Here is a 13555-nt window from a genome sequence, read left to right as displayed (position 1 = left end):
TTTCACCTATTATATGCTAATTTAATACAATACGTCACAGCTAAAGCTTTGGGTTAGAGTTTGTACTTCCGTTACCGCATTTAGGTTGCATTGTGGGATATAAAAACAAGTTTCCTGGCCACCTGACCTGTTTCCTCACTATAAAAATGTCGTTCAAGATACTTATGTCTGTCTGCTGGAAAAGGGGGCGTACCATGTTCCTGTTTTTGCTGTTTTTATCAATAATGTTGTGTTTTCCATCACACGGGAATGTCTTGCTGATTGTTGGTATGTTCACATTGATTCAATAATATGGCGTTAAGAATTCGGCGGAAAAATTCAAACCCGGAAGGGTTTAGTTTAGAGGGTCTATGGGCAGCTGGTGGGAGGGTCTATGGGCAGCTGGTGCAGTAAGTTTCATGTTTTCTTCTCTCAAGTTAAAGCACTGATAAATGAATTTAACAAGTTTGATCAATGTGTTTCATTTTTGCTTTCTAGAATTTTTATTAAACAAATTTGATCAATGTTTGCGTTGCCATTTTTTTTTGGAAAAATTCATTTCTGATGTTATTGTAGCATGGGCAGTGAAGAAGGAAATGTTCTTCATCTTCAATTTGTTGAGTGTTGCAAACTGGGCATTTCCTTTCTGCTACCTTTATATCTTGATGCCTTCCAGTCTCAATCTTAAGAGTGTGTGCACTAATTCTGAGTTTTGTCATGGCTGATCTATGGTATGGATTTTTTACAACTGCCAGATATTTTTCAAAGAAGGTGTCTTTTTTGAGTTGCCTATATGTGCAGAGCATGCAATAAATCAAAACTACTTTGCTGAAATTTTAACTTTAGTCTTTCAACCAAAGTTTTAGTAATGTTATCTTCCTTCGTTGTTTTGATTTCCTTCCACATGTTTTCCATATTCAGAAGTTTTAGTATGTGTTTTATCCCAGACACCCAATTTTTCATTCCCACATTGTCTAGTAGTACACTAAGTCTGTATGCTTTAAGTACGAGAGAGTTGTGTGGTTTTTTAGTGATGTTAATACATTATTTTATCATGTGTGTAATACTCGAAAGAAAGAGTGGAAGTCTTCCCAGCTCTAGTAGGCATGCTTTGCTATTCACTTTTAATAAGTATTTACAAAATTTAATATGGACTTTTTCCATGGGCAAAGTGAAGTTTATTATGCTGGACTAACCCTACCCCTGAGCTGAAATGGAGAGAACCTGAAGAAAAGATTAAAAAAAAAATGGGACACTGTCTACATTATTGACACTTTCAATTTGGCGTATGTTACCCTTTGTAATTTCACAAATCTGCTAGTATATTGCTTGATGAGATTATTGGCTTGAAGACAGAGACCACTAAATATAGTTTTATGATAATTACTGATAATGGACCAGGTATATTTTATAAAATTTCAGGAGATGATGCTGGATTTGAAACACAGGTGTACAACAATACTGTTTGTCGTACTCCAAATATCAACTATTTGGCCAAGAAGAGTGTGATTTTCAAACATGCCTACACAACAGTGAGTAGCTGCTCACCAAGTAGATCATCAATCCTGTCAGGACTTCCACAACATCAGAATGGAATGTATGGTCTTCATCAGGGTTACCACCACTTCATGTCTTTTGATGCTGTACAGAGTCTGCCAAGAATATTAAAACATGCACAGATAAGAACAGGTAGGAGTAGTGATAATTTAAGGTTATTACGAGAATACCTCAAAGTATGCACAAAGACAGTACAGCTGGAGTATCGTCCAACACCCAGCAGAGGTCGATGCGCGGAATACTGTCATAACCTTATTATTATACATCTTTTCTTTCCAAGCATATGTCATGGGAATGCCGAAATCCAAAAAGTTTAGAACAGAATCAGCGAACTTCTTTGTGTGGAGTCCGGTCAAACCCAGATGGCAGCTTATGCGCATAATTATTTCATATTTTGAATTTGTAGGATGAAAATACCCTGTAAAATATCGCAAAATTACGGCACGCTGTAACTTATGGTGTTACAATGACAGATGTATAATAATAATCTTTATATTGAACTTGTATCCTCATTGAGATGACATGACAATAAAGAACAAAATTCTAGTATGTATAGAGAAAAAAAAATGGAAAATCATAACTCTATTATTAGATTAGATTTTTTAATTGTGAGGCAGCTGGTTGTCTGAATTTTATATTGTTCTCCCTTTGTTAGAGTATTGATTTCTAGTTTTCATTTTGTAGGTTTCTAGTGAGTTTAAAGCGTTTTGCAGCCCGGATTCAGAAATAGACAGCAAAAGCAGATCATCTTCATATAACTGTTAGAGAAAGGGGGTCATTATTGGACTGCTCTATTTCATTTTTAATATCGTTTACATGAATGTTGAACAGAAGAGGTTCATCGCCCTGTCTGTATGAGAATCATGCATATTTGGTTACACGTGCATATCATAATTTTTTTGTATTTTGACAAAAATGGCTGATTGACAGTCATTTGTTTTTATTCATTTCTATGCTGATTCTTTGCTATTATATGATTAACTTGAAAGTTTGTACACAACTGCTTCTCTGTGATGGCTTGCATGATTTCGTTCAAACTCAGTACAATAACAATATTAATAACAAATTTGTTATCGCATCCTTGAAATAAATTTTTCATCAGTTAAAAGCAATAACAATGAAATACATAAAAAAAAAAATGTAAAATGCTCAAAAGAAAAGGAGAAAAAAATGATAAAAGTAAGAATTTTTTTTTTAATTGGATGTTCTGTTCTAATGTCAAATGTGGCATATACATATTCACCCACTTGTCTTATAATTTCAACATCATTGCAACTCATCAGGTATATAAATTTGTGATTAATGTTGTGGGCTGTACAATGATTCTACATACCAGATTTTGGTTGTACATTACATTTTTCAGTGATTTAATCAAATATGCTCCGTTTCTTTACAGTACAATTATCAGCAAAGACTGATCGCATCACAGCACTATTTTGCCAAAAGTATACCCACATTCCTGGATTGCTGTTAGTGATGGAATTTAGCATTAAACACAGAACCTGGACTGTGCATTGGCAATGCTTGTTCTATATTTCTTTTACCAATGCATGCAATATGCAATTGATAATCATTTGAAAGTCAAATGTTAAAATTAATTTTGTTAGCAATACGATTGAGCAGAAAGAAATTGACTGTAGGTGCATAGTGCAATCAAATGGCATGAGAAAACATGCCTATAGGTAAATTTGCAAATAAATTGACCATCGTGAGTTTGTTGTTTTAACGATTCTTACAAATGTGAGCAAACATTAGATATTGCTGATTTATTCAATATATATTTTAGTGACTAACTGACAAACACAAGACGCTGATTACAACTAATATATGTACATATGTTTGATCTTTACTGGTCTGCTATCAGATTAATCAGGTAATCGCCTGAGCCCTTGGTTCATGACCTTCATACCCTACATTTGCACTCATCTTTTTTGAGATGTGACATAGGTTTTTTACAATCTTCTGATGAGATAATGATTGGTTTCTAATATAAAATATCTGATTTAAAATATTTATCTAATATCAATGTTAACATTGACTTCTATGATTATGGCAAGGTGAAAAAGATGTCAAGTAAACTGACCTTTGACCTTTCTTCCACCATTGTCAAAATATTGCAAACAAACAAGTTCTGTTTACTACATATTTGCTGTTTTCCAATCACAAAACACAGAAGCAATGTTGAAAACTATATTTAAAATTGTTGAAAACCAATCAGTTTCTTTTCTTAAAGCGCAGTATTCATGCCATGTATGCGCGAGATATATAGGTCTCATATAAACAAAGATGCTGACTTCGGCTATTGCGCAGATCAACGAGTACAAACTGAGATGTTACAAAGTTTTAATTAGTTGCACCCAGGTCAAACCTCATACTTGTGATTTCCATTAGAAGAGCGCATTGGATTGTGGGAAAATCAATGTTTATCAACACAAATGTCGCACATGCGTTGGGCGGCGACCACCGTCCTTTAAACGTTTCTCAAATTCTAAAAACCTTTAAAAAAATATTTTTAACTAATGCACTTGATTACCTTGACCTACCAAGATAACGATAGTCTGGGCGTAATGTCACTTCTAAGCTAGCTATCAGCCTGCTTTGCCTTTTCATTGAAACTTATTAATATTAAAGTCTGTAACATTATTATCAATAATTTCAACTTATTCTTTCTAGTGTTTACTAATATGAAACATATTTATACAAACTGCAAAATATAAATATATGGGAGGTTTGAAAACACGCAAATCTAGCTCTAAGTCAGCTAAATGTTAGGTTATGCTCAGACCATACTGTATGTAAGAGTAAAAATATTCTGTTTTGTGTGTCAGGAATAATTGGAAAGAAACATGTTGGACCAGAATCTGTCTATCCATTTGACTTTGCTGAGACAGAAGAGAATAATTCTATAATGCAAGTTGGGAGAAATATCACCAGAATTAAAGAACTTGTACAAGAGTTTTTTAACACCCAGGATACGAGGTACAATTCATACATTATGCCAAATAGTTCATGATGGGTTTTCCCTTGGCATATATCCTTCATGGTAGCACATTTTTTAGTAACCGTGATGGTAGGATCTGTCAAAAAGAATGTGCTTATATCCTTGCAAAACACCTGACATAAGTTCTTGGCTGTGCATGTATGTCTAAAGGTCAATATATCTTTCTCTTTCTGATTTGACTATGCATTGTTATATGATTGTCAGTCATTTGTTTGTTGTCCATTGTTTACTGTTCACCGATTATTAAAACGAGTGGGTCGTCACCTGCGCATGCGCGGGAATTGAGTCCCAAGCAGCGATAACAACACACACTGAAAACGCAAAGGCTCATGGGTAGACACTTGTTTGTAAACAATGACACGCTATGGCCATCTGACACATGCGCAGGTGACGACTCCCCTGCTTTAATTTTGATTATTACGGATTCTTATAATATTAGTTTCTGTCAAATATCTGTGCATTAGCATTACCTATTGTTGTCCATGATAGTTGCATGCAAATAGCTGGAAATTTATTTTACAACTTCCTATACTGTGAGATACTTCATTTTAGCTGGAATTAATTTTCTCTGAAATCACTTTTTAAGTGCTTTGTATGGAATTTATTTTCACTGATTTTTGGCGAGTTGAATGTAAAATATAGGAAAAAAAGGTATATTCGCTGGATTTTATTTTCACTAAATTATTACTTCAGCGAAAATAGCGAAAATTAATTCCAAGCGAAAATAAAGTATTTTACAGTAGGTGATTTTATATAAGCATAGCATGTATATTCATTTGGTCATTCTGGCTTACCTAGTTACATTTATCAAAAATATGAAATACCGTAGTGGCAAAAACACAGGCCCTCTACTTTTGCTACTGACATCAGCAGGTTGCTTTTCTTTTTCTCCGACTGATTAATTGGAAGGAATAATCTCAGCATGTACTCAATGCTTTGAATATTGTGCAGTGACTACACATTGTTTATTGACTTGTATCATAATTTTTATTTCAGACCATTTTTTCTTTATGTAGCTTTCCATGACCCACATCGATGTGGGCACACACATCCAGAATATGGAAATTTCTGTGAGAAATTCGGGAATGGTGATCCAGGAATGGGGATAATAGCTGACTGGAAGCCGATCCATTATACCGCACTGGATGTGCAGTTGCCACCATTTGTGCAGGATACACCAGCAGCCAGAGCTGATATTGCAGCTCAGTATACAACTATTAGTAGACTGGATCAAGGTATATACCAAACACATTGTTTCATCCTCAATTATCCTGAAAAAATTTTGAGTTATTTCTCATCATATTATTATTAGATGCATTTCATTATTGATATGTTTTCATTGGTTGATTTGTACCACATGCAGCCCTGTTATAAGGTGACAACTGGACAGTGCTTGTGGTCAAATTATGAACTAGATTGTATGCGACTCCGTCATGTCTAATATTATCCCAATTTTGCTTGAATCGTTAAAAGTTTGAAAAGTTCTTTGGATACCATATTTGCGTATCCAATTGTTGTTTATTGTCATTTTATAAGTTCCCCATACCATATATTCACACTTTGTTCACCTGTATTTCATTTATACACGTGCACTCCTAATAAAGCAAATACATTACTGTGGAATACTTTATTTTCACTGGAATTTATTTTCGCTGAAAAGGCTTTTTGGGCGTTTTGTATGGAATTTATTTTCACTGATTTTTGATGAGTTTAATGTGAAATATAGGAAAAAAAAGTATATTCGCTGGATTTTATTTTCACGGGATCGTCCCTCCAGCGAAAATAGCGAAAATAAATTCCAAGCGAAAATAAAGTATTCTACAGTATTTACAGTTTTGAATTATAGATGTTTGTATAATGTTTGATGATAACAATTCATTAAGAACATGAATTGATGCTTAAATCTCCTACATTTTTTCATTGAAAAGGTATTGGTTTGGTACTGAAAGAATTACACAATGCCGGACATGCGAATGACACCCTAGTGCTCTATACATCTGATAATGGCATACCTTTCCCTAATGGAAGAACCAATCTTTACGAATCTGGAATGTCTGAACCGATGCTGGTATCATCACCAACTCACAAAACGAGATGGTCACAAGAAACCAATGCCATGGCCAGTACGTTAGATATTCTTCCAACCATACTGGATTGGTTTCAGTTGTCGTATCCAAAATATAAGATTTTTAAAGAAAATGTGAAACTCTCTGGAAAGTCATTACTTCCCATTTTGAAGGAGGAACCAACGAGTGGTTGGGAGACAGTGTATGCTAGTCACAATTTGCATGAAATAACAATGTACTACCCAATGAGGGTGGTCAAGCATAAAAATTACAGACTGATACAGAATTTAGCTTATAGAATGCCTTTTCCAATTGATCAGGACTTTTACATCTCGCCATCATTTCAAGATATCCTGAACCGAACCAGAGATCACACTGAAACACACTGGTTTAAGACACTAAACGACTATTACTACAGATCTGAATGGGAGTTGTACGATTTAAAAACTGATCCTCTAGAAACGCACAATTTGGTGAGTGACAAGAGCTATGCAGATGTCTTGAAAAATCTCAAAAAGAAGCTGTTGTCATGGCAACTAGCAACTGATGATCCCTGGAGATGTTCTCCTGGAGGAGTTTTAGAGGATTCAGGTCCATACAAGGAGAACCCACAGTGTATGCCCTTAGATAATAGATTATAGCATCAACAGCAAACAGAGTATGACAGATCTCCGAGGTTATAGCTCGCAAACAAAATTCGGTATTTCATGGAGTCAACAAAATATTTGTGCAGTTAATTCATTTTTAGAGTTCTGGAGCAACATCTCTTACATGCCTTGACAGATGCCATTCAAACTTTACACATATGTACATCATGTTCATGATCCAGTTCAAGATGGCCAGATGGCAGCCATTTTAACGCTTCAAAATTGAAGGAAAACTCAAGGCTAACAACCTAATACTCCCAGATGAAAGAGCTTGGCAAATGTAAGGACATGTAATTTACAGTTTATTTATATCACTTTTCATTCTCTAGATATTCAATTTTTCACCAGTATTATGTAGTCCACCATCTTGCTTCTTCTGCAAAGGATTATGGGTAAAGTATGACATCATATTCACTGTTGTCAGAAATTAAGATGATGTCACACTTTACCCACAATCCTTTGCTGGAGAATCAAGATGGCGGACTACATAATATTGGTGAAAAGTCAAATATCTAGAGAAAGAAAAGTGACACACAAAAACTATAAATTGCATTCTCCTACATTTGGGGAGCATTATGTTGCTTGGCTTGACTCCCCTTTTAAGTATGGATCGTTAGATTCAATTCAGACTTGGTACATACATTGATTATCATTTTGTTTCATAAATCTAATCTCTGACATGTGTTGACTGATTGCAATCAGACACATATGTTATACTTCGTGTCACATGTATTGACATGAATATGTTTCAAGTTGTGATTTAAAACGATTGATTTGAAGCTGAGAACTGTGCCACGATCAAAATCTTTGTGGGTAGATTTTATTAAAATGTTGTACATAAATAAGATTTTCCAGAACCTATAATTTGTCAGATGTTTTGAATAATTGAATCCACTGTAAATATACATCCTAGAACATGTACACAGGCAATTTTTACTAAAAACAGACAGGGACTGTCATTGCCATGACTTGTAAAATAAAATTGTACTGTATTTTTTCCAAATTGTTTTATATTTTATTATTGAGTAAAAATGTCTCGTGTGTACCAAATGTAGGATAAAACACAATGTCACATTTATGTCTAGGTGCTGTTACATGTACATATACGAACATTTTACATGAGCACTTTCAATGATGTGAGAAATGCAAATTGTGTCCACACTGCTTTTCAATGTACTGGTGCCAGTAAATAATATCAGTACACTTTACAATGTGACTTCACTATTGGGTGATAAAATATATTTACAGATTATATTACAACCTTTCAGAATATGTATATTATAAAGAAGTTTTATTAAAGTTTCATAAAACTAAATTTGCTTAAACTTGATCTTTAAAATCCCAAAATGGTCCACTCTATCCGTAATAGGAGTTGCTTTTTGAACAGAGAACTGGTACGAGGAATTGCTCATATCGGATTAGCATTCAGTAGAGCGCCCTCAATGGTGATGTACATCACTGAAGAGTAAGCGTGACAAGTAGAGGGATCGTAAGCAAAAGTGTTTGGAAGGTAATACCTCATTAACTTTTAGCATATGTGATTCCACATAGCGCACTTCAAAATGGTCAAAAATCAACTGTAACCCATTGTCTCGCAATGGTGGTTTCAGTCCCCATTAATTCAAATTGAAACGTAATTTCTGCCTGCGGACAATGATTTGAAAGTGTTTAACTCGAAGCAAACATGAGTGTACAAAATTTGGATATCCTTGGAGGTAGACGTGTATAGTATTTACCTCTCTATGAGGACTAATAAATACTCAAAAATAATTCATTTGGAACCTAGATTAAATGCGAATAAATAACAGGAAAACAAACTAGACAAAGAAAGACATTTAGGTAGCAGTGTTTTTTTTTAATTATTTGTGGTATTGATTTCAAAAATTGTCTGAGATCATTATACAGACTAGGGGGGTTACTAGTATGAAATGTAATTCATCTTCAATTCGGTTGTTCTTGCAGTATAGATAAGTTGTCTTCTAGCGTTTGGTATGTATGTTTACTCGTACTAGCGTATTGTCAACAACTTGATAGAGGTGAAACAAAGTTACCAACTATAAAGTACGTTATTTTCGCTGACATAAAATACAGTAAAATACCTTTTTTTCTTTGTTTTACATTTAACTCGTCAAGAATCGGTGAAAATAAACTTCATACAAAACAACCAGCTAAAATAAAGGACTTAAAATTGTACGGTATTTAACAATACTTTGCTTTATTTTTATTTTCCCAAAACTCTATCTGTCACGTCGCGACACTGGTAACAATGACTCCGTGGCGCAACGGTAGCGCGTCTGACTCCAGATCAGAAGGCTGCGTGTTCGAATCACGTCGGGGTCAGTGGTTTCTCCTTTTTAGGGGCACTCTTAATATATACTAATATATCTGTTCAATTCTTTTAAAAGATTCCTCTCCTTAGTAAATAGCGCCCTCACTCAGCAATAATTAGAATGAGTGGTTGGTCAAAAGTTTGATGAGTCAGGTGCATCTATTGGCTAAGCTTGTTGTACATAGATGCAAATGAGTATAGGACCATTAATGCTGTAGAAGAGTGTATTGGAAGGAGTGTAGGATTCTATGTTTGTAATGACTAGTTGTAATGTGTTGTTTTCAGGATGCAGCTTGATATTTGTTGCTTTCTTAGTTGTTCAATTATGGCTACATTTTTTGTGGTGGGTGGAAGATGTGTTTATTGATTGCTGAGTCATTATTTATACACCCTGCAAGCTTGAAATGGTATGGTCCAAATGGCGGTGTCTTCTAATAACATGGCATCAAATTGATTTTTGTTTATTTATTTACTGTTGTAGATCATGAGAACTAGCCACTGAATATGATGTCGGGAATAAATGGCATTCTGAACAAGCTTTATTAATTATTGCTGGCAATAATTTTTTCAAATGTCTTGAAACTGAGTCAAATACAAGGATATGGATTGTAAAATATTAAGGTTAAATAGTGTCCAACAAATTAATTTGTAAATGGTAAATTTATTTTAAAGAATTCAGTGAAAATATTATACAATAAAATTAATTAAATAGAAATATTATGTGTATTTTTGTTTGTGGAAACTTGGCTGGCCCACTTAAAAATACAAAGATGTGATGTCAGCAGTTCATTGTTTTTTTTAATGTTGTTATTTGTGGAAAAACTGGTATTTTAAAGACTGCAAACAATAAAACACTCACAGTGCAATGCTAGTTCAGCAACATGTCTATTCTCTTGCTTGAGTGTGAAAGTACATAGTTTAGTGAGTAACTCTTATTATTTTAAATATTAGAATTTCTTTTCTTTGGGAAAGTTCTTTTATAAAAATAGAACAGATATATTTGTTAAATATTGGCATTCAGGGATGCATTAGATAATATATGAAGCTACAATATATCATTATTTTAAACAGGCTTGATTGAATGGTATATCATCCAGTAATATTATCGATACATTTACATTTCATTGTTAGGGGCTACATGACAGGATACACATGTCACGGCAACAATCTCCTTGTGATACACATGTCACGGCAACAATCTCCTTGTGGTCTGTGCGATTTATGTCGTTGGCTTCACCAATACAGCATTCCTATATCTATGGGTATCGATTTTGTTTTTACAGGTTGTTAAGTTATCTCTTTAACATTATCGAATTGTATTGAAATTATGTTATCCAATTCTTCGATAGTATAGTGGTGAGTATCTCCGCCTGTCACGCGGAAGACCGGGGTTCAATTCCCCGTCGGGGAGGTTATTTTTGAGAAACTCATCTTTTTCCTTTTGTTACACATGAATATCTTGCATACATACTGTCACAAGAAATACACATCAAGCGTAGACAGGTGCATCACTAAGGACAATATTGCATGCATAAATTAACGGTCACTGAGTGACCCTTCTTTATTCACAAGAAATACACATCAAGCGTACACAGGTGCATCACTAAAGACAATGGGTCTCTTTCCTCTTTAAGATGTATGCAACTGAAGAACTTGACCAACCAAATCTGTGCAGTTTCATTTAAAATCACTCATACATTACCGTTGAGTCGGAATATATATACAAGGCATAGTTTGATTCGTCCAACAAATCTGTCAAAAATGTACATATATTACACACACATTTCAAAGCAACAGGTGATTGGGACTTACGGAAAGAGTTTTTTCAATACAACTTTATTTCATGACATTATTGTGTCTCATTACTACAGTAATCTATTATTATACGAGTATATTTCGTTAGACTTTCTAGTCATTGCAATTCAATATCTCAAAATAATAAATAATTACAAATGTTTCTCAAAACTGTATCTGTCACTGTCACGTCTCAACACTACAGTCAGCAATCTAATTGAATGCCATTCTTTGTTTTCTTCGGCACAAACTGTCAATTAGTCAATTTACTTCAATATTTTCTTCAAAGTCAATATGTTTTTGCATATAAAAGTATGATTATGGTAGTTTTAAACCAAAATGCTGGTAACAATGACTCCGTGGCGCAACGGTATCGCGTCTCACTCCAGATCAGAAGGCTGCGTGTTCGAATCACGTCGGGGTCAGTGGTCTGTCTTTTTTAGGGGCACTCTTAATATATACTAATATATTTGTTCAATTCTTTTAAAAGATTCCTCTCATTAGTAAATAGCGCCCTCATTCAGCAATAATTAGAATGAGTGGTTGGTCAAAAGTTTGATGAGTCAGGTGCATCTATTGGCTAAGCTTGTTGTACATAGATGCAAATGAGTATAGGACCATTAATGCTGTAGAAGAGTATATTGGAAGGAGTGTAGGATTCTATGTTTGTAATGACTAGTTGTAATGTGTTGTTTTCAGGATGCAGCCTGATATTTGTTGCTTTCTTAGTTGTTCAATTATGGCTACATTTTTTTGTGGTGGGTGGAAGATGTGTTATTGGTTGCTGAGTTCTTATTTATACACCCTGCAAGCTTGAAATGGTATGGTCCAAATGGCGGTGTCTTCTAATAACGTGGCATCAAATTGATTTCTGTTTATTTATTTACTGTTGTAGATCATGAGAACTAGCCACTGAATATGATGTCGGGAATAAATGGCATTCTGAACAAGCTTTATTAATTATTGCTGGCAATAAATTTTTCAAATGTCTTGAAACAGATTCAAATATAAGGATATGGATTGTAAAATATTAAGGTTAAATAGTGTCCAACAAATTAATTTGTAAATGGTAAATTTATTTTAAAGAATTCAGTGAAAATATTATAAAATAAAATTAATTAAATAGAAATATTATGTGTATTTTTGTTTGTGGAAACTTGGCTGGCCCACTTAAAAATACAAAGATGTGAGGTCAGCAGTTCATTGTTTCTTTTTAATGTTGTTATTTGTGGAAAAACTGGTATTTTAAAGACTGCAAACAATAAAACACTCACAGTGCAATGCTAGTTCAGCAACATGTCTATTCTCTTGCTTGAGTGTGAAAGTACATAGTTTAGTGAGTAACTCTTATTATTTTAAATATTAGAATTTCTTTTCTTTGGGAAAGTTCTTTTATAAAAATAGAACAGATATATTTGTTAAATATTGGCATTCAGGGATGCATTAGATAATATATGAAGCTACAATATATCATTATTTTAAACAGGCTTGATTGAATGGTATATCATCCAGTAATATTATCGATACATTTACATTTCATTGTTAGGGGCTACATGACAGGATACACATGTCACGGCAACAATCTCCTTGTGATACACATGTCACGGCAACAATCTCCTTGTGGTCTGTGCGATTTATGTCGTTGGCTTCACCAATACAGCATTCCTATATCTATGGGTATCGATTTTGTTTTTACAGGTTGTTAAGTTATCTCTTTAACATTATCGAATTGTATTGAAATTATGTTATCCAATTCTTCGATAGTATAGTGGTGAGTATCTCCGCCTGTCACGCGGAAGACCGGGGTTCAATTCCCCGTCGGGGAGGTTATTTTTGAGAAACTCATCTTTTTCCTTTTGTTACACATGAATATCTTGCATACATACTGTCACAAGAAATACACATCAAGCGTAGACAGGTGCATCACTAAGGACAATATTGCATGCATAAATTAACGGTCACTGAGTGACCCTTCTTTATTCACAAGAAATACACATCAAGCGTACACAGGTGCATCACTAAAGACAATGGGTCTCTTTCCTCTTTAAGATGTATGCAACTGAAGAACTTGACCAACCAAATCTGTGCAGTTTCATTTAAAATCACTCATACATTACCGTTGAGTCGGAATATATATACAAGGCATAGTTTGATTCGTCCAACAAATCTGTCAAAAATGTAC

General features: G+C 34.3%; 1 protein-coding gene and 2 non-coding genes across 3 annotated transcripts; all 3 read left to right on the top strand.

The window, feature by feature from the left end:
• Nucleotides 1–96: 96 nt before the first annotated feature.
• Nucleotides 97–7609, top strand: LOC100378056 (N-sulfoglucosamine sulfohydrolase-like). The gene is made up of 5 exons (XM_002731766.4): nucleotides 97–267; nucleotides 1402–1668; nucleotides 4365–4515; nucleotides 5534–5772; nucleotides 6466–7609. The coding sequence occupies exons 1-5, from the start codon at nucleotides 147–149 to the stop codon at nucleotides 7242–7244; spliced, it is 1557 nt and encodes a 518-aa protein (XP_002731812.3). The 5' UTR covers nucleotides 97–146; the 3' UTR covers nucleotides 7245–7609.
• Nucleotides 7610–9518: 1909 nt separating this feature from the next.
• On the top strand, nucleotides 9519–9590 carry TRNAW-CCA (transfer RNA tryptophan (anticodon CCA)). The gene has a single exon. It is a non-coding gene; the product is annotated as a tRNA-Trp (tRNA).
• A 2136-nt stretch (nucleotides 9591–11726) lies between these two features.
• Nucleotides 11727–11798, top strand: TRNAW-CCA (transfer RNA tryptophan (anticodon CCA)). The gene has a single exon. It is a non-coding gene; the product is annotated as a tRNA-Trp (tRNA).
• The last annotated feature ends 1757 nt before the right edge of the window (nucleotides 11799–13555 follow it).

Source organism: Saccoglossus kowalevskii, chromosome 8 (genome assembly GCF_978046115.1).
Source record: "Saccoglossus kowalevskii chromosome 8, keSacKowa6.1, whole genome shotgun sequence".
NCBI lineage: Eukaryota > Metazoa > Hemichordata > Enteropneusta > Harrimaniidae > Saccoglossus > Saccoglossus kowalevskii.
The sequence above is the reverse complement of the archived record's forward strand: the minus strand, read 5'-3'. Positions and strand labels throughout refer to the sequence as shown.